This window comes from Wasmannia auropunctata, unplaced genomic scaffold, assembly GCF_000956235.1.
Source record: "Wasmannia auropunctata unplaced genomic scaffold, wasmannia.A_1.0 LD336083.1, whole genome shotgun sequence".
Taxonomy (NCBI): Eukaryota; Metazoa; Arthropoda; class Insecta; order Hymenoptera; family Formicidae; genus Wasmannia; species Wasmannia auropunctata.
In genome coordinates, this window is record NW_012026807.1 from 1,284,556 (window position 1) to 1,306,819 (window position 22,264).

Sequence of the window (22,264 nt, forward strand, 5' to 3'; positions counted from 1 at the left end):
AATCAAAAATAAAAACTGATCAATTCTCAATAAAAATTTTATTAATATGCTTATATATTTAATTATGTATGTAATAACGTGTATTTGATAATTTAAAAGATAAAGATAATACAAAAATTCTTAAAATCAGCAAAAAATTTATCTAAAAAAAATCACCGAGCTGCAGTAACGCCCTCTCTACGAATATTGCAATTACAACGAGAAACAGTATTACTTGGATGGTATTACTTGAAAATGGTATGTTACACATTACCATATTATCAAGGAAAATAAAATAAAATTCTCGGAGATCGTGCATAATTTAGGATCAGTACGTTGTTTCCTTTTGATCCGGCTAAAGTCGAGATATTTGGCGCAAAATTGAACGCGAGATGGGATGAAAAAAAATTATAGAACGAGAGAGATTTTATGTGTTTGTATCTTGATCGCGCTTTCCTATTTACGTTTTTACATCAAGATATGCATTCACATACAGTTTATTAATAATTTATTGTATCTAGTTGAAATTTCGACTGGAATTATTCCGGCCGAAAGCTTCATAGTTCGCGCCACCGCGATCCGCGACAGAGTTCCCGAGTTCGCCGCGAGATGGCAGTGGCGCCGGACGGCCGGCTGGCGCTGGGAGCGCGTCCCCCGAGTGTCGTGTCGTGTCGTGTCGTCGACTGTGCCGAGTACGTTCCACACTTCCACCAGCTTTCTCGTGTGTCACCGCGTCGCGGGTGTGTGTACGCGCACGCCCGTCATCATCGTCGTGCCGTGTTGTCGTCTCCTCGCGCCGTTCACGCCGTCGTCGTCCGAGGGGGGAAGAGAGAACCACAGGGAATCCGCGCGAGATCCAGTGTTGTGTACGTCGGTCGCGGGGAATTCGCGATCCCGGATCTCAGCGCGGCGCGTTCGCGGGAGTGCGACGACTCGAGGGAGCGAGGGAATAACGGAAAAACGGAGAAACGGTCAGCGGGCGACGTGTGTACGTAGAGGTGCGCTCTCCTATGTACGTGCGTGTTTGCGCGCGCGGCGCTCATGTGTCTGCGCGCCCATGCGTGTTCTTGCGCGCGCGCGCGCGGTTGTACGTACCTACGTGAGGAAGCGAGACGGGCGATGGCGAATTGACGGTGAGGAGGAGTGAAAGAGAGGCGGTGGAGGTGTGGAGTAGGTAGGTGAGAAAAAAAGTGGGAAGTGTGTCGCGCGCTCGCGGCTCGCACCGTCGTCATCGTCGGCGAGGAGGGTGCCCGGAAGTCGCCTACTGCACGCGCCTAGTGTTGCCGCGGCACGACGAACAGGCAGCAAATAGACAAAGAGGAAAAGGGTGACCGCGGGTGGGCGAGGTAGCCTCCCGACGTGTGGAGGAAGGGAGAGGAAAGGAGGAGAGACAGGGAGGGAGATAGATAGAGAAAGAGACGAGACCAGAATACGGAGCGCTACGAAGTGGAGGAAGGCACGGTTGCGTCAAGAAAGAAGAGGTGATCCATCAGCGGGCGCACGAGTCTCGCATCCGCGGGACGGAGCGGGCGGCCGAAAGAGAGAGAAAGAGACAGAGCGAGAGGACTGCGTCGCGGACGGAGGAATGTGAGAAGCGACCGAGCGCGGTGCCGTGTAAACACGCGTTTCGAGTGCGAACCGAAGCGCGGGGGCCCACCAGCGACGTTCGATGTCGTTGGCTTCCCCGTCGTCGTCGCCGTCGTCGTCGTCGCCGTCGTACGACAGCCCCGACGATTCGCGTCGTAGAACTCGTGCGGGAGAGGCGACCGGGACCCGTGGCATCGATCATCGTCGCCGCCGGCACGGCAGACACGCGTAAATGAATCCACATCACAAATGACGGTGGGCGGACTAGCGAGGTGCTGCTGGCTGGACTCGTCGCCGTCGCCGTCGCTGTCGTCGTCGTCGTCGTCTTCTTCGTCGATTTAACGGACAAAGAGGTGAGTGTCTTTTTTAGCCTTTTGACCTCTTGTAACGCCTTAATTTCCACTCCTCTACGGTCCTAGTGGACTCTCCTGTAAAAATGGCTTCGGACGTTCCCCCGGACGTTATTCGTTGCGATTGTTTTATTGTTCCTAAGCGGTTGTTGCACCGTGCGAGATGTTGCTCCCGATAAGATAATTTTCACGCGATTATGTGTTGATAGCGTGTCGTCAATGACAGCTTCTAAATGGTCGCATCGTGACCGACGACGACTGCACGGATCGCGACATCTTATTTCGACTACGTCGTAATTGACACTCGGATGCTAATTTACGGATAAATTAATTCGTTTTTAAGTTAATCTTTGATCATGGCTCTGGAGATAGTACAAAATGTAGCAACGAAGTCTTGTATTTCGTCATAAATTAATTTCACATGTCACGATTACTCGGTGAGATTTTTTTGCAACATAAAATCACACGATGCTTTTTTTTCTTTTAATGATTTTACTCCAATTACGAATCTTACACATCGCATCATCGTTGATAGAAAAGTGTCACAAGAAAAAAATTAGCATTTTTAAGATAAGAAAAGAAATCGACCCTAAAGTCTTAGACTCGATTATTTTTCATTATTTAGAAAATGCTAATTTTTTATTTGTGCCACTTTCCTATCAACGAAGCGATATCTCGGTGTTCTTTCAATTCTTCGTGTACCTGATTTCATCTTTCTCTTCTGAAACGATTAAGTTACATTTACTTCGTGTCAAGTGCCGAGATCGCAGTTAAAAAGAGCAAACCTATCGATCGTATTTTGCCTTAATTATTTGCGCGAAGATGGTACCGCTTTCATATACACACATTCACACCGGCTTGCGCCAGTTGCGCCAAAGGTGGCACGTTATCAATGCAACATCGCGCGCGGAGTTTTTAGACTTCTATTACATTTTTATCAAGAGAGGAGCGGGAGAGAGGAAAAAAAAAGAAACAGTTCAAGGTAAACGTCTATTTCTTCAACCGGATGACTCCCCGCCCGCATTGATACTCGCAGTAGCGCGCAGCATCAAAAGAACCTCGCATCGTCGATGCATATCGGTATTGCATAACGTAGCAACGTAGCCGGTAATGTTCTTGCCAATGTACTTTACCAATAAATAGCAAGCCCAGCCCGGTTAGTTATACAGACGGTATTTACGACGTTATCGCACGGATAATATCGATCGTGTGCGAGGAGGAACCGCGTTCCGGTCGTCCTCCGGGAGAGATATTTGGGTGGGTCCGTTAGTGTATATCCGATAAATTCGCGACGTCTCTCGCATGGTGGTGGTCCGCAGCGATCTCTCTCCCGCGAGTTCGAATGGATAAACACACAGCACGAGCGCAATGTAACTCGATCCCGCGACGAGGAGTTCCTCCATCTCTCTTTTATCGAATACGTGCAGTATCCTCGTACATCGCTCTATATATTGTGTATACATTGTGAGGTGAAACAGTTAAGTTTCTCCGTGGACTAATCGATTACCGCTTTACGGAGACTCCGCGGTACTTCCGAGAGATCGTAGAGAGATCCTTGGGCGGAGGCTCTTTTCGACAACGTTTCGATGAATGCTCGTCTTATCGCGACTGCGATAGGAAAAAAAAAATCGAGCGAGGCGCCCCGATGACGGCTAATTCATTTCCGAAGCGGACCAAGAGCAGTAATAATTTTATCTCATTATAAATTTGCGAAATAATGCTGATATGAATATTTCATAATTTTGCTGTTCGGGATGCGGGCGACGTTGCGCAACATCGCGATAACGTAGCTAGGAGAGAAGGATTTTTAGTTAAATATTCATCACTTGGGATAAACTGCGCTTTATACGTACTTTTATTTAATAACAATGGTAGGTAGCGATTGGAGCTATTGCACAGATGACGATAATACGATACACATTTTGCCGCAAGCGTCAATAAATAAATCGCGTCTATATTCTATTTAATGCAAATTTGAACGGATTTTATTAGGATCAAAGAATCCTAATGAAGCAAAATGGGATTTTACGAGCACTCTGTTCGAACCCTTTCTCCCCCGCGCTTATATAAATTGCATTTCGGCGTGCGAAGGTGTTTCACCGATTACACTCTTTCACCTAAATTAACATCTGGCTTTTGAACAGTCCGATAAAATTGAATACGTGAAACATTAATTAGGTACACTTTGGCAGAAATTACAATTCGAGTAAAGCCGCAAAAGTGCTGCCACAACAGTCCTGAATTTAATATCGATATTATCGCGATATTATCGTGTGTTAATGCTCATCGCTGCAATATCGAATATAAACGATATGGAAGTATTAGAATAATTGATGTTCGATTAATTAAAATTAATTAAAATTAGATACGATACTTCGGATCACAGAAATACGTAGGCTTATTGAAAAATATCGCTTTCGATATTTTCTCGCGTAGCGAGAGCTTTTGCAATAATTCGTATTTTATAGTAATTGATATTCGATATTCAGTAAGAGTGAGAAAAATGATCGGCGCCACGCAGCAGAAGTGGAATTTTATTTTCTTCGAAGTTTTTTGAAAATAGATGTATAAAAGAATTATTTTACCTTTTTTCGATTATCGATATGTAAATGATTCCGCATATACATATATGTATGTCAAGTAGACTTCGTTGCTCGATAATAATTAGCATAATGTATCTTTGTCAGACAGTAAAAAGTTTGCCAATTTTTCTTTCGTTTTATCGCTGACGATGTTTGTTAGTTATATACATAACATATATTATATAGTTTGGGAATTGTCTTTAAAAGCTGAATTTAAAAACAAAATCTATTTTATTTAAATTTAAAAAACAACATCTGTTAAATTTTTAAAATATTTTCGAGAGGATAGGAATAAATATGTTAATTGGTTGACGTTTTACTTTCGGCTCATCGTTACTCAATATTTCTTCCTGTTTATTATATCGACGAGACTTGTTTGAAAAAAAGTTTATGAATAGCTTATGTGACCTTACATATTTTTTTAAGTTTCGACGAAGCATTTATAAAATTTCTACGAAATGGAGAGAATTATATTTTCCGAGGGAAATTACCTTTAATGGAAGAACGTTTCATCTTACTGTTGAAACATCAAAGTGTCAGACCGGATCAAGAAATTCCAGACTGAATAGTTACAAGCATTAGATAATCGACCGAATGACGAAGTTAACAAAGTTTCCTGTTATTGACCACGTGCAGAAGTGTTTCTCTCGGAGTACGATGAAACGGAAATGTTTGATCGTACTCGCAGATTCGAGAAAAAACTAGTTGTTTCCAGATGTACTGCTTAGCATTCCTCCACGTCGACCCTGAAGCACTTGAAAAAAAATTTCGACGAAACCGCCAGTCATTTCTGTTAAGCGCAGTAATTTTTGCCTGGCTTTCGAGACATTTATCTTATTTAATTGTTTGTTAAGTGGTCAAATTATTTTAAGGGCCCTTCCTTCTGTAATGTATCTTTTCTAAAACACTTGACATTTGGTTCAAATCTTAAATTAAATCGATTTTTCTGTAACTCAAATGTAACTCATGGTAAAAACGCCATTTCTTTCTCAATATAAGGACAATAAAATATTGTAATAATAAAATTGTAGATTAAAATTTTATTGAAGCGAAATGGGCCCGAAATTAAATTATATTCGTCTGTATTTTTGAAACTTGATTTGTTTGTTTAAACTCTCTGAGAAACTTTTAAGCGATACTTTTGTTACAGAAAAATTTATTTTTAAAATGGAATATGTTAGGTTGAAAAGGAAGTAGAAGTAGGAAGTGGGACACTGCATGTATTATGTGACATTCTTGAAATGCTCCGTTCCCATTCACATGTTTCATCTGTGTTTAAACATGTGGAAATATTGAGACTTTTGGCATTTTAGGAGCTCGTACGGAATACTCAAGGAACAGAATATTTTAGAGAGCTGTCAATAAGTACATTTATTATTTACTTACTAAATTATTATAGAGCAATTTATTTGCGAAGTTACATCAGCATGAATGATTAAGCATAGATGAAAAAAACATTCTTATAATGTAATTCTCGACTTAAAAAAATATTTCCCAACGCTAATCATTATTGCTAGCTTTCCATGTAATATTAATAATTGAGTATCACTCAATTACATTTTTCGTTATCAAACGCACATTTAAATACTTTGACAAAAGAATTTATTTAAATTCTTGTAGAAAGTTATATTTTTATCGTCTATTATAGTCCATATGAAATCTTTTCTAAAAGTAGTTTTCGTCTTTTTATCATTGTTTACCATCACTCGAGACACGACAGGGAAACTTTTAACTTTTTCTGAATGATAGATTATTCTCGCACCTACTTTCTTTCTTTCGTCCCTACGTAAACTGTTGTTGTTTACTGCCAGACGGCCGACGGTGTTTATACGAGGGAAATGACTAGCGCAGCTCGGAAGTGGAGATCAATCCGCTTGTCGAGTGCATTATCTCAAATTACGCAGATCCGGTCGCGTCGAAGTAATCCGTGCCAGCTCGCGCTGTAGAAACTCTGTAGAACTTGTTTGCGCGTTGTATTTCGAGATGAGAGAGCGGGAAAAAATTAGAGAAAGAGGGAGAGAAAGATGAATTTATAAAAAATGTTAGCGTCTCCGTGCCAGTAAAGTAAATAAAGAAAATTTTCGGAGTAACGGAACTAACAATAAGAACGGCGCATCTGATCCAACAGAGATCAATGAAATCTCTATCGCGCGAGGTTATAACACTCTTCCTCTTTATCTCATTCATTTTTCTTCCATTGTCAAGCACTGTCGCGAAATCCGTGCGTGCTTGCCAGATGCGCCTGAAAATATCATTCCGATCAGATTTGCGCGAGAGATTTCCATATTGCCGATAGCTTATCAATATTGCCTTTCTGCAACTCCATTTACTGATATCATCTGACAATGTCAATACGTCATCGAGTATATCAATGCGAGTGCGGATTAAGCTTAAGGAACTGTCAAGCGATACGTACAAACGAGCAGAATGCATTTCGTAACTTCTATCTTCGTAACTTTAGAAGCGTGATCTTCGATGACGTCTTCCTTGGCGAAAGTTCGATTGGATCCGCGACGATCGTAATTGGATCTTCTCCGCGACACTTCTGACACTTTCCAATCGTACACTTTTCGTCACTGCGATGTCGATACATTTTAACGTATACGATATTTCTCAAAGGCAAAAAAAGAAAATACTCAAGTCAAAAATTCAGTTCGAATTGAATTTCTTCAAGTTGAATTCGAACTTCTCTCGAAGTTTTCCCACGTATACTTTTCCGAGACCAAAATCAGGCACAGTTAATTTCGCCTTTGTTCGTGACTATTCGCATATAGTTGCTCACCACGCACGCCCAGCGCAGCAATGCGAACGGCTCTAATCGGCCGTAATTATCATCCTCGGTGAGGATGAACGTCGTCGTTGTTCCCACTGTGTGCGTGTGTGTATGTGTGTGTGTGTGTGTGTGCGACGGCATAGGCGCGGATTAGTCGCGCCCCTCAGGATATCACCGCGTATTTCTTCTTCGCGCGGGGCGCGCGCGGCGGCGACGATGACGATGCCGCGGAATCCCGATAACGGTACGCGGAGCGCACTACCTGTTACGTGCCCACGGTACGTTCACGTTACGCATTATCGTCACGGGGCCATATTATCGTCGCTTCGATCGCGAATTCGCGCGCATCAATTACCGTTACCGGCCTCCGCCGTATTTTTTCGGTTGCGTAAGGAAAGCGATCGTACCGGAAAAAAAAAGGAAAGAAATGAAACGCGCTGTGTAAGAGGCAACCCGACCGTTTCGCAACCCAAGAGAGCTCTTTTAATTCTTTTTTTTTCCTTTTCAAACGTACACGTATCTCGTTTCTAAACTGATGCTCCGAGCAATTTTTAAAAGATATTTCGTCTCGATTACGCGGGTGTTAGAAACTCTCGACTGCGCGATCGTAATAACAGATTTCTTGAAAAAAACTCAATCTTTTTCCCCGAGATGAAATTTTCAGGCAAGTCTGAGATAAGAATGTATATCGTATAAATCTCAAGATGTTTATTTAGCAGCCACGTAGGTGGAGAATGTGCGAGGGCGAAACTGTAGCTTGCGCCCTACGTCAGTAATTTGCGACCGTCTTTGCTTCTCTCTGACCCGCACCTGATAAATATTACGCAAGAGCGCTGAAGAATATTTTTTCCTTCTGTTTTTCTCGCGAGGTATCCTTACGAAAAAGGTTTTAAGGTCAGATCCCGGGGGCTTACCTTTTTCCGGGAATGAAATAATGGCACCCGATATTGGAAAATATCATTTCGAAAATGACCGCTTTCTTTATAACAGGCAGATAGATATATACGTAAATCCACTTTATACGAGAAGTGATATTAAAGTATTTTGTAGAAGGTTCTTTCTGAAGATCTTTCTCGGCGATATTTAATCCATCAGCGTAATTTACATTTCCTTAATGGAAAACGATTGTGTTTTTTGAATGAACTTGACATATTGATATTTTCAGTCCTATCAAATTTCTAGACAAATTTATCCACTTATTATTCGCAGAATAATTTTTTGTACTTTTTTCTCTTGATGGCATTTATAAATTTTAAAAATTTTTTCAAGCAAATCTTGATTTATGTATAATATATGTGAAGGAAGTTCTACAAGTTGAAAAGTTTTATACGTTTCAAATATTTATGCCAGTAAAAGAATAATTTTAACAATTTTCTCATTTATGTTGGTTGAATTTAAAGGAATCGCAGTAAATTTATAAGATACATCATGTATTAATTTTTATTATAAAATCTATAGTATAAATAGATATTTCTATACATATAATTAGAAACACATACAATAATTTTTTAAAAATAGAAATATACAATAATATAAAAATCAAAAAATACTATAGAGAATTTCAAAAAGTTTGCAATATTTTTGTTTTAGAATTAATCTAGCATTATTTTCGGCAACATTATACAAATTTACGACATATATATACGATATATATGCACTTTAAGCGATCGTTGCTCTTCTTTAATAGCTTATCTCGTTAAACAATTTTAATATTGTTAATCTTATCTGTGCGTATGTAAAAATAACAGATGAGATCATGTGGATGGTGTTTTAAATGTCACGTTTTTCAATAGACGGCAGACTTTTCTCAAGACGCACGCCTCGTCGGACAGATTAATTGATTTATTGAGCAAAAGAGAGAGAGAGAGAAGTACAGGGATTGCTACAGCGTGTTAGTGAGCACGTTCCGTGCGCGTATATTCGTGAGTAATACACCGACACAGATACATACATATCGAGGCTCGATTTCCCGGATAGTGGTCAGTCAACAGTCGTTGGCCGCGTTGGCACGTTGTCGACCTTTCTGTAACATCGAATTCCACCGATACGCCCGTCAATCTCTCTACCCGGCTATTACAAATCGCCGACGGTACGGTTTATTTCGATCCGCCTCGTCGTGAATCTTGCGGGAGATCCAACTTGCGCATCGTGCACACTGCACACACACACACACACACACACACATACACACACACGCGCGCCGCGATGTTTCCCCGTCCCGCTAATTCGCGACTTCCGTGTCCGCGCGAATGCGAAAGTGTTCAGAAAGTACGAACGCTCCGTTTACGACTGCATCCGGGAAATGCGGTCCGTGGAAGAGTATATGCGTGTGGCGTGATCTAAATTTCAAATGCGGGTCCACACGCGCTACGCTCGTGTCTCTCACCGAAACGGATTATACTTTCTAAGCGTGAAGTTTCCGTTCGGCGGAATTTCACGGCCTCTCGCGCGGACGCACATTCGGCGAGGAGATTCGTTGAGAATCCTCCCTCGCGAAGTTTTTCTCGCCAAGTAATAAACGTGTTACTTGCGAGATTATATGGAGCGAGCACGGTTTTCTCTTAAATAATATTACTCCGATATTAAGGGAGAAGCGGCAATATTTACTTTACTATCAGCCTCGCATCTCAGTATAATTTTCTTGCCGTTTAATGGAACCGGTAACGAGATAACTTTCGTACTTTTTGAGGAGACTTTTTTTTCCACGTTTTGAAATAAAAATTCGCGACGCGTCATCGATCGTTCGACGCCATTGATCATTCCTGATGCTTTGCGGTTGGCATAAAGCACGTTTCAGGTGTCCGGCCCGAAGAGTCATAAACTTATTACGTATAACTGACGCTCGTGTATCTCATTATTTCACGGACACGTGCGGTAAAAGCAGGTCAGGCCAACATCACAGACGTGCCCGCGTACAGGTAGATCTTGATAGCAGAGGACGTTATCGGTTAAATGTCAAGTTCAATTCGCCGCGTCGTGACGGATCCGGATGGATAAAGGATGATTCGGACGACTCCCGCTTTCCTGGCACGTGGAAAATTACCGCGACAGTAAACGCCCTGAATTCCTAGAACTGACATTCCGCTGTTCAAGCGGCAGGTTATTGATTATATAAAGAATGTTCAGGGGGGAGAATTACCTCTTTAATGCTAGGAAAAATGCAAAATGTAATTAATATTTATAAGAAGACTTTTAATGCGATTGTTTAAAAAAATTACAAGTATAGATAAAATAGGCGTCATTGTTACGTGTGTGTGATATTGAATATATTATAATGTTACATAATATAAAACAATAACCAAGACGAATAAGACAGGCGATAAGAGTCAATAACGTAGACAGTTTTTTTCGAAATATATTAAATCATATTACGTATCCTTAGTACAATTCATTTGTACGTTTCGACCTCCTTCAAGCAGTGAAAAATGTTACATCAATACATCATTTCAATAATTCATTCCGCTAATTAGTCGAAGAGATAATCATAACAAAAACTTGGATTTCGTAATAACGTTCTTAACCAATGATTATCCGCTCAAGTTTATTATGGACACGATTAAGAAACGATTAAAATCTCTCTTTTACAAATAACTTCAAAAAGTTTTAATAATAAAATGTTAGAGAAGGGAAACAAAGTTAAATTGTTTATGATTTCTTACATACGAATAATTTCTGAAAAATTCACAGATATCACGAAGAATTTAGAAACAAAATTAGCATTCTGTAATGTCAGTAAGGCCATAAAAATTGACCAATTACGATCAAAATTGCGGTCTTATGTTTTAGAATGTTCGACTATGATTGGTCAATATGTTTACGACTTTACGGTTACGATTAAAATTTTTATTCGTGTGATGGCCTTTAGCTTGAAGCAATAATAAAAACATTCGTCTAGAGGATTCGAGTAAGAACGTGGTTTATAAAATATGTAAGGATTGCGATCTCTTATCGTCTTACTTGTCTTTATTCTAGTTTTAAAATTGAGAGTCAGACACATCTCCATATATTATTGTTATATAACATGATATAATATTTATTGTATTAAATTGTACATATACTATATTTTTATAACATTTCGAACTTTACGTTGCGTTATTTGACAAGGTAATATTTTTCTTGTTTTTTTTCGCGGGATGTTTTTTTATAATTTTTGCTACCCTGTGTAAACATTTGTATTTTCCCGGTACTAGCGTAATCCTCCAAAGCTCCAGCTCTGTGCGCCAACGATAATTTAAAAAATCCCTGACGTGAGAAGCTCTAATAGTCTAATATTATTTATTTAGGTTACTGCAAGTACTCAGCAGCCTACGGGCGTGAAATGAAATTAGGGCGTTGACGTCAGTCAAATCGTTAATTGCACTACGCTTGTTAATTGCACCGTATGCATATAAGCACTCCAGATAAAGCTCGCAGAAAGCGAGCTTCGTTCGGTCGCGGTGTCGCGGTAAATTGCATTTACTTCGTAATGGCAATCAATTATGATTGCGTAACGGCAATTAATTTTCCGTGTAACGCGGCGAAAGAATCGATATATATATATATGACGCATACGCGCTGTGATTTATTTTAATTGAATCTGTTTCCGAAGAGCGCGCGCTGCAGAATCGTTCACGCATTATCTCGTCGCACGGCGAACCATACGTTTACTGAAATGAAATTTTTCGATATCTGCCAGTAAATCGCGACGCGCGCGCCGCGCGACAAGCGTCGATTTGCCTTAATGGATTAATACGTTGCGGCCAGATAAAATTTATTATCTTAACAATGAACGGTTTACGTGGTGCAGGGAACGCTCGTCGATAATAATAACGCCGGTGAGAATGGGAGAGAATACTCTCGTCTTATTTATATCGCGACATAGGCAATGGACGCGTTTGCGCGAAATAAAAGCCGTAAACCTCGGCTGAAGTGAATGTCAGTCTTGCGTCAGCATTTGCTATAAATTGCACAGCAAGCACAGATGATTCGATCGTTAAGGCATTAATCCGATCTGTTTTCGTCGGAGAGCCGGCTGTAGCGGAGGAGGACTTTTTCGCACGGCGTGATGTTTTTCCGAGAAGAAATTTTGACGTGCGCTCCGGCCGTAGTGATTCGCCTCCTTTATTGGTACCTTTCTCTCCCCTCCCTCCTCCCCCTCCGTCGCTCGACAAGGTTTATTTTTGCGTTCTTCGTAATCCTCGTTAAGAGTATCCGGAGCACGCATGTCGAAGAAATGATTCCGCAGCTCCCGACGGGGCTCCGCGCGTGGCCGCGTTCCGCACGGCAGGCAGACGACGGAAGCGAAAAGAAACTCCTTTGTGGATCCCAAAAGGGCCAAAGGAAATCGGGGGTGTACAGCCATGGGTCGAGATTTTCGCCGCTATAATACGTATTGCGGTCGTATTGTATTTTCGTGCGCCTTTAGATACACAGGAGGGCACGAGAAAGGGAGAGAGCGAGAGAGAGCATTATTAATTTATCCCGGGAAAGATCTTTTCAAGCGCGCCGAAAAAAAAAGGCAATGATATACACACACAGGGGCGGTGATGTAGGTGCACGGGAGAAAAATAAATATTCATGAAAATAAACAAAGAAACAGAAAGCACGGTGTCTAACTAATAAGAATGGAAGTTCCCTCTCCGTCGCGGGAGGAGAGAAAGGAACGGAACGGCGGGATACCGCCCCGACAAATCGCAGTCACGTCGCGTCGCGGCGTGCACCGTGGCGACGACGCGTTTCGCAATTACGTTCCGCCAAAGACAATGCGTTCCCTCGGCGGCAACATTGGCTCCTATTCCCATCCAGCTAAATTTGATCGTGTGCTGCTCACCCCGAGTGTTCGGCATTAGCGTTATCTTCGCGTTAGACAAACGGAGTTTGCGGCGGGCGAGATATCACACGGAGAGAATTTTTTTTGAAATTTACCCTGCAAATCATGTTAATTATGGGACAATATAGTATTTAGGCAAATTTTACTGTGCACTACAATAAGATTTTGCAGTAAAATTTATTGTAGTGCACAGTAAATTTTACCTAAATACTATATTGTCTCACAATTAACATGATTTTCAGGGTAAATTCTAAAAGGAAATTCTCTCCGTGCAGGCTTGCCGTATTTTTTTTTAATTTTTTTTTTAAGGTCATCGATCCTTCGGAAAGTGAGGCGATAAGCGATCCTGGCCGAGCCGCGCCTCGATACGCGATCGATGGACAACAGATTCACACGCTCCAGTTACTTGAGTTTCTAATCCGATATTCACCGAGGAAAAATCAATTCATCGAGGATTATGCACGATTTCTATGCACTCTCGTATACATTCTGGACGCGATGTAACTACTTCGTTCGCTCGCGAGTAAAAGTTTGAATCGGATAGCTATATTTAGCGCGCGCATCTCGTGTACGGTCCATTAGCTTCCCGCCATGTATTTTTCCAAAGCGGGTAGTACCTCTTGTCATTCCACCGAGTGTACCTCTTTTTTTTTTCACTGCTGCCGATCGCGCGTCCACGGACGGCGAGGCGATTAATTATTGCACCTACTAAGGCGCTAAAAATAATATTGACCTCTTTCTCGCGCGGAATGGACTGTCGTACATACGCGACTATCGTTGTACATTTCCAAGCGATCGATCAGAATTCGATATTTTGAATTCAACCATTCAGTGTTATCATTCGGAGGTATATGTTTAAAAAAAAAAACCGGTGGAAAAATTTAAGAACTGTAAGACTCACAAATGTGAACAATGCATTCAGTTAATGTAAATCAATTTTCACGGAGTAATCTGTTTAAGTATCTTATTTGTAGAATGCGCTAATCATTCAAAATGTACGTAATTCTATTTAGATTTGAGATTCTAATAAGAATCTCAAATTTGCGAAAATGACACAGAAGACAAATAGCTTTCGTATAAAAGAATGAAATAAAAATCTAATTTGAGATAAATCTTTCTCTTATATCTTACCCACGTATGTCAGATTCAATTTGTGGATTTTCTAGGTCGAATATAATAGTTATTTTAGTAGATAAGTAATGTCTCTTTCCATCTGCATACGAAAAGAATTTGCAATGTGTATTGCAGCGGCACGAGATGAATCGAAGATTGGGATACAACAATTACGATGGCAAGATCGCCGGGCTTTACGATCTGGAGGAAACTCTCGGCCGCGGCCACTTCGCCGTGGTGAAGCTGGCACGACACGTTTTCACCGGTGAGAAGGTGGCAGTGAAGGTGATCGACAAGAGTAAGCTCGACGAGGTCTCGAGGGCTCATCTTTACCAGGAGGTGAGAAACGCAACTGTGGTCATTTCATAATTGTGTGAATTCTGCCGATTGTCGCGATAAATCTCCAAACTTTTCGGCGACTCGTCTAATTTGATCTTTTCTATATAAAGAAAACGTCGAAGAAAACAAATGAAAGAAATGTTTACGTTATTAAAAGTAACTCAAATAGACATTGGAATACCGAAATGTATGAAATCCGTAAAAAGTTTGCATTTAAATTGCTTCTTTTTTACTTTCTTCTTTAATTTTCTTGACAACTTTCTGACATATCTTTTACAAAGTTAAGTTACACTGTTTTCAATTTATTCCTCGTTCCGAATGAGACTCCATGTTTGACAGATAGAACGCTATAATAACAGTCCGACCGTTGTTTGTTTCTATCTTGCACGGCTCGTGGCTGTGCAATCGCGTCAGATTTACTTTCCGCCTGTTTAATATCCTAATGGAAATGACAGAGTCATTGATGACATTCTGATTCGCGTAATGTCACTTTGACGGCCATTTCGATAGTAACCGGCGATCGAATCGTCTCGCGCAGTTGCATCGCAATAGATAGGCAAGATAGGCCTCATAGCGGTGGATCTCGTTAAGATCGTTAAGGTCAGCGAGATAATGACGCAAACGGATGACGGACAGAAACGTTGACCCCCGTGGATTTAAATTCGCTCAGGCAAAACGAATTTCGTTTTGCCTGCCCATCGTGATCGCGAGTCCGTCTGTGTCCGCAGGTGCGGTGCATGAAGCTGGTGCAGCATCCCAACGTGGTGCGGCTGTACGAGGTGATAGACACGCAGACCAAGCTATACCTAATTCTAGAGCTCGGCGATGGCGGGGACCTCTACGATTACATCATGCGCCACGACAGCGGCCTCAGCGAAGAGGTATTGTTGCACGGCTATTGTTGTTTTATTATGCCGCCGGTGCTTGCAATTATCGCACGAATAGAGGATGCAAATTTAGCTCTCTATTACAAAGCTAATATGTCTGTTGAATATGAATTTTCTTGGGCATAAATTGTTACAAATTTATTATGCATATAGGGAAAATTATCTTCGAATTTTTCAGAAAAAGTTTCTCTTATGTTGAATTTAGAATTGACATAATTAAATATTAATTTGACAGGAATTCTTGTATGTAACTCTTTTACTAAGTACATATTTTAATTAAATTTTTAAAATTACGGAATAATTATTACTCACAGGCGCGTATTGAGTGTATTTATATAATGCTTGAATTTTCGTCTCAGGTGGCCAGGACTTACTTTCGGCAGATAGTCCGGGCCATATCGTATTGTCATCGTTTACACGTGGTGCACAGAGATTTGAAACCCGAGAACGTCGTGTTCTTCGAAAAGCTCGGTACGGTGAAGCTTACGGACTTCGGGTTTAGCAATAGATTCTGTCCTGGTCAGAAGCTCGAGACTTCGTGCGGCTCGTTAGCGTACTCCGCTCCGGAAATACTTCTAGGTGATAGTTATGATGCCCCCGCAGTAGGTAAGCTTATATATTAATTATTGTAATTAAGGTTAAAGACCTAAATTATATTAAGACTCTTGTTATCTATTTAACAACTTCTGAATTGTAACGGCAGAGAATTAGCATTTAAAGTTACAAATTTTCGTCGAAAGTTTTGCTAAGAAGCAATGAACTCGAATTAAATTCGTGAGAAAGAATGTTATTGAAAATGTGTTAGCGAAAGCGAAATTATTCTCTTCGCTTCGACGAACTACGTTTGTTGCTTCATATTTGTTGCAGATGTTTGGTCGTTAGGTGTAATACTGTACATGTTAGTATGCGGTCAAGCGCCATTTCAAGAGGCGAACGACAGTGAGACGCTAACGATGATTATGGACTGCAAGTATTCGATCCCGGCGCACGTGTCCGACGGCTGCAAGCGGCTAATCGCGAAAATGCTCGTGCGGGAACCCGAAGGCAGAGCGTCCCTCGAGGAGATTGCCGCGGACCCGTGGTTAACGATCGGCTCCGACCTGGACACGATGGAGACGCTGCCGCTCGTGTCGCGCCAACAGGTCTCCGACGATCATCACAATCACATAATTACCAAAATGGTTAACGGTAACATCGCCACCAAGGAAGAGATATTGGAGTGAGTAGACATTAAAGAAGAGCATTTGACCATTTTGATCGTGCCTTTTTGCGTGTTGGTATATCTTAAGCGTTGCGTCCTCGGCGCGACTATTTTACCGGTAATTTCTCCATTGCGTATCTCCTCTTACAGCGCGCTCGACAAGAACGAGTACAACCACATCACCGCGACGTATTTTCTGCTGGCTGAGATGATATTGCGCGGTTATCGACAGGAGCAGATGCAGAAAACTCGCCCAGAAGCTCTGGACGTTTCCTCGAGGTATGTTTTAAATACTGAATCACTCCATTAGCATTGCTATCGTGACTCACTCACAAGATACGCCGGTTCTAAATATTTATGCTGCATACCGTCTTTGATGAAATCATTAATATACTAACGTGTAAATTGTATGCAGCCGGCAAGGTGATCTGACAGCAAATCTACGCGCGGATGAGAACTCCCTGAGTACCACGAACCAGTCGCTGTTGACCGTGCCACGGACGCCTGGTGACGTACCGCAGGTACGTATCGCATGCTCGTCGTCTAGAAAGGCATCAACTAATACGTGACCGAACGTAATATTAGCATTTTATGCAACACCTTAAAAGTGTTTGCCGGATAGCGTACCTCGCGTGGGAAACAAAGATGACTGTTCTCGTTGCAGAACGTGCGTACGCGCAAATGCAGTATTGTTCAAGAGGAAGAAGATGAGGACGACGTGTCCTCGTGCTCCGGCCGAGACAGTAATTCGGCGCTAAATTCCTTTAACCGTCGCGGCTCCCGTTCCGAGGGGAAGCTCTCGCATATTCTGCAGGAGCGACTGTTGCAACTTCCGGAGAAGCACACCTGCCCGAAGCCCGTAGTACCGAGTCAACGGCATCCGCATCAGAAGGAGGACACCGTCATCGCCGAATCATCGCACAGGGGAGAAAGACTGAAGCAGACTGCGAAAAACGAGAAGGATAACAAGACGTCGTCGCCGATGCATCCAAAGGGAGCGGCAGACAAAGTCCAAACGGGTAACGTACTCTTGGAGAAGCTGCCCGTAAGGATTACCACGCTCGAGGAAAATCTGAAGAATCGATTGAGCGGCGCGAACTCTCCGTCGTCCGGATGGGCGGCCAGAAAAGCCACCAACACGGAAGCCAGACCCAAGTCGGTGACGGAGTGTCTAAAATCGACCGGGCCGATACCGGCGAACAAGTGGAGAATGGGTGCTCAGCACCATCGGTTCAGCGTGCCGCTCACGGAATCCTCGTCAGTGATTCCCTCAAAACCGTCCGACGTACCTAAGACGACGATGGCAACGACGACGACGACGACGACCACTACCAAAACGCTACATGAATCGTCGACCGTCTCGATACCACTTCATCCGATTAGCGACAATCAAGTGACGTTAACACCTAAGTACAAGACGATGCCGTCGCCGGTCAGCGGTAATTCGTCTGCGACGCAACTCACGCTCAATGAAATCCTGGAGGACGGGGACGGCACGCACGCGTCGGTGAATTCCACGGAATGCGCGGACTCGACGACCAAGTGCCGCGTCGTCAGGCGAACAACGTACGAACAACGGAGGAACAAGTTCCACAAGACGCGCACGACCTCCTGCTCGAGTTCGGACGCCAGCGATGACGACAGCGAGAGCAGGAAGAAGAGGGCGCACAAGCTCGGCGCGTCCACGGGCAAGCCCCTACCTCCGAGACGCGACAGTCACGACGACTCGAGCGACTCGCAGGATCCGGGAGGGAGCGGCGGCGGGCGAGGCGGAGTCGGCGGCGGCGGGAGCGGGGTGAGCAACGGCGAGCACACGACAACGGATACACCGACCGAGAGTAATCGGAACGACGGCGGCAGCGGCACTAACACGACAAACACGAGCACGACGAACGGAGGAGGGCGGCATCGGTGCACCGAGAATCAGGTAATGTTTGGCAGGAGACATCGCGCTGGTAGGAGAAGAACCGGTGAGACGCGATTACGTGAGAGCCAATCGTTGAATCGTATCACCGAGGTCCAGGAGGCCGAAGCACCCTCATCCTGTCACAATCACTGTCACGTGTCGCGCAATTCGACTGTAATCGGCACGCAGAACGTCTCCTCGTCGTCGGCGTCGTCGGTGTCGCAGAATAGCACGGCTTCTCAGCACAATGTTGTACCGCCTGTGTCTCAAATGGCGACTAGCACGGTGCAGAAGGCGAAGGGCCTCGGAGCTAGGCTGTTGCAGAGCTGGTCGCTCGGCGGTAAGTCCCTGATACCGCAGGTCTCAAAGCAATCCGCTCGCAGTCCCGATAGAAAGTGTAATAACGGCTGTCAACGGCAATCGGACGACAGTCAAACAACGGTCAGCGGCGGCAGCGACGAGCGTCGCGGTGATCACAAGTGCGCGAGTCAAGCGGCGTGCAACGACAAGGAGAACCGCGGTAACGGCTCGATGAACCGGAATGAGTGTAAGAGCAGGAAGATCCGGTTGTTGAGCCGTTACTTCGCCGTGCACAAAAAGCTCTGCGTGCCGCTGCCGGGTATCTTCGGCAAGGGTCGCCTCTACAAGGCTCGCTCGTGCGGCAGCATCACTCGCGACCGCGTGAGCCCGCCGTCGCCTAAGTCGGTGCTGCTGGTCGAGGACAAGTGGCGGGAACGTCGTCAGTGGTGTGACGCCGCGACGAAGCAGCATCGCGGTAGCGACGGTGACATCAATCAGAATCTAGGCCTCGCGCACCTCGTGCAGGAGAACATCGTCGGTAAGGGCTGCGCCGGCATGCCCAACGTGTGCCACATTCATCTCGGAGATGCTTCCAAGTGTTGTAGCCTTTGTTGATGAATCGCTTCCGCTCGAAGGAGGCAGAGAACTCGAGCCGCGCTCAGATACGCGAGATGAGAGGACATACCAAGTACGAGCGCGGGTGTAGGTAAGGCCGGGTCCGTTCTCTAAGTGCCAGTGGTGTAGCTAGGGTGGCATGTGCGCGCGGGACTTCTTTCGCGACAATCTTTTTTCGATACTGCGTATAATTTCTAGCGAATTTATTTTGTCGATACAGAAATATTCTTATAGGTTGAGAGATCTGATATATATATATATATATATAAACATATTTTTCTTTTTTCTTAAAAAAAGAGAAACTGCAAATCCGAAACGGTGTAGGTGGCGTGTCTCTGACACATCTTAAAGAGAACAATAGCTAATGATTTCTAAGTGCAAAAGACCGAAGACAGATCTGTTTAGGAACCATTTCATAAGCAATTCAGAGAGTGCAAAGAGTATTCATAATTAATATTTTGCCGAAAAGGTAACGATCTGTTCCTCGCTGATGCCGAAGTTACGTTAAATTAAGAACGCGCAACCGACGTGTTCGCGCGAAGTGGTAATCGCGTAACCACAATATTAAATTAAAAGATTACGTGGCTCCGGTCTGCCATCAAGAAACACATTTGACTGATTACACCATATCCTTGCTGGTCTGTAGAGCACAGGGATCAAGGCAACAATAAGAGAAAAAGAAAGATGAAGCGTACCGATTTGTCGGTCGTTCTAAGAGAGCTGTATCTAGTCCATGTGAACAAACAATGTATTAAATATTACAGAGTTTATGATGATTATTATTATATATTATTATTAATAATATTATTATATTATCACAATTACTCTACTACCGCTACTATTACTACTATTACCGCTACTATTACGGTCGCTATTATTATTGCGAGAAAATCATTATCATCTCCATGCTGTCGTCATCACTTATCATTGCCATTATCATTATCGCCGCTTTCGTCATATTTTCTCTCTAAATATTTACAACGCGAAAAAAACGGTAGCACGTTGTAAGTTGCATAATGGCATCGCAAGTAAAGCAATTCCACGTCACGATTGAAACTTGCGGTCGATCGATGCGGAGTCGTGCAGTGCGAAAAAGTGTCTTCCTTCTCCCATTTTTTCCCCCTTTTGATTTCTCCTTTTTCTTCAACGCCACTCACCCCCCCCTCCGTCCTTCCCCTAAATGATACATCATTGCCTTTACAAAGCTTCCTAACTTATTAAGATGAACGAAGATAGTTTCCAAATGGCGGTTGACTATATTTATATAAACATATATATATATTAACGCAAATTATAACATCGGACCTGAAATACGAGTGTGTTCTACAACCGGTAGCCTGAGTTGCGTTCTAAATGAAAGGAGAGGAATTAAGGGAGAGAAACTCCGCGAAATGTATTTGTGTATACGTTGCGAACCCGGTGCGGGAATAGAAGTGTTCGTGAGCCAAGGCAGCGCGCGACGTAAGAAAACCCACCGAGCAAGGGCGTCCGCAGGATTTTTTCTAGAGAGGGGGCATGATCCAAATTTTTAATACGAACTACCGCGAGGAGCAAATGTCCAAACGTGGTGTACCCGTGTTGTATTTTAACTCTCTCACATTTATCAAACATATTTATTATTTGTAAAAATAAGAGAGCAAATTCTGAATTTTCTTATACTCGTTTGATATCCAGGGGGGTGGGCAAATGCCCTTTCTTGCCCCCACTCCCCCTGCGGACGCCCTTGCCGCCGAGTACGTAAATACTGCGCGCAGAAGCTTATAAGTAAGGGTAAGGCGATAATAGCAATCGTCATCTATGGATCCATTCTCGTAGATCTAAATAATCGGCAGCGGACGGTAGGCGCAAGATCTGTTGAACGTGCTTGCCGGTTGAGCACGTTCGCGACGTCGTTCTTTCTATCATACACGTTTCCTCGGGTGTTCGCACCACGTATTAACGGCCGCCTACCGGACGGATACCGTCATCGTCATCGTCATCGTTTTTCTATCATCTGTCATTATCGCGAGTGCTATCCGCGCTACTTGAAAGGTGCGTGTTTACAATCGTAAAGTAAGAAGTATTTCTCATCAGTGTAGCGGGGACTCGTCAGACTTCATCTCCTTCCTTCCGTCGCGAAACGTAAACGCTTCTTTGCAACATCATCATCCGCTCATTTCTATCCCGATTCATTCTTTCGTTACGATTTTCTAGATCAATTTGCGAATCTCGACGATCGAGCGCCGGACGCTCGACACAAGTACCGAGATGATTCATCTTACGCGAGCTCACGCACATTTTCATACGTCTCCCGTTTCGTACATGTGTGTCACATACGATGTATTATTCGATTAGGACGAAAGCGTAAGATATAAGAGAAAGCGCAAGCTCGAAAGTGACATACACGATTGTGGGATGAGAGAGATATGTTAACATAAGGCAACTATCGATTCGCCGCTCGTGAGAAATCCCCTTGCTTCGCTCTCCCGTTTTTTTTTAAGTTCTAGCGGCTGTCTGCGAGACGTGTCGACGGTAAATTTCTTTGATAAAGACTGAGAATTCCGCAATATGACTATACGATGATATCTCGACTACCAGCTACCTGCGCGTCGCACGATGACGATGACCTAACGAGACCAAAAAAAAAAAAAAATAATTTGTAAGATTCACAGACCTAAGTTTTGCGCTAGCTACAAAGTGCAATACAAAGTCGTACAAAGCCAAGTACCTTGTGTCGGTGTAGTCGTTGATTTTAAGGATCCGACTCGATTTTATCTTTTTCACCCTGTATGTCGTAGCGATATTTCAGCAAACTCGGGGAGCTGTACCTTCGAAACTCGGAAG

General features: G+C 43.3%; 1 protein-coding gene across 1 annotated transcript; it reads left to right on the plus strand.

Moving 5' to 3' along the window:
* The first annotated feature begins 666 nt into the window (after nt 1-666).
* On the plus strand, nt 667-20,564 carry LOC105448617 (serine/threonine-protein kinase par-1). The gene is made up of 8 exons (XM_011687289.1): nt 667-1,919; nt 14,329-14,532; nt 15,261-15,413; nt 15,779-16,025; nt 16,287-16,638; nt 16,771-16,899; nt 17,036-17,141; nt 17,285-20,564. The coding sequence occupies exons 2-8, from the start codon at nt 14,338-14,340 to the stop codon at nt 19,439-19,441; spliced, it is 3,339 nt and encodes a 1,112-aa protein (XP_011685591.1). The 5' UTR covers nt 667-1,919; nt 14,329-14,337; the 3' UTR covers nt 19,442-20,564.
* The last annotated feature ends 1,700 nt before the right edge of the window (nt 20,565-22,264 follow it).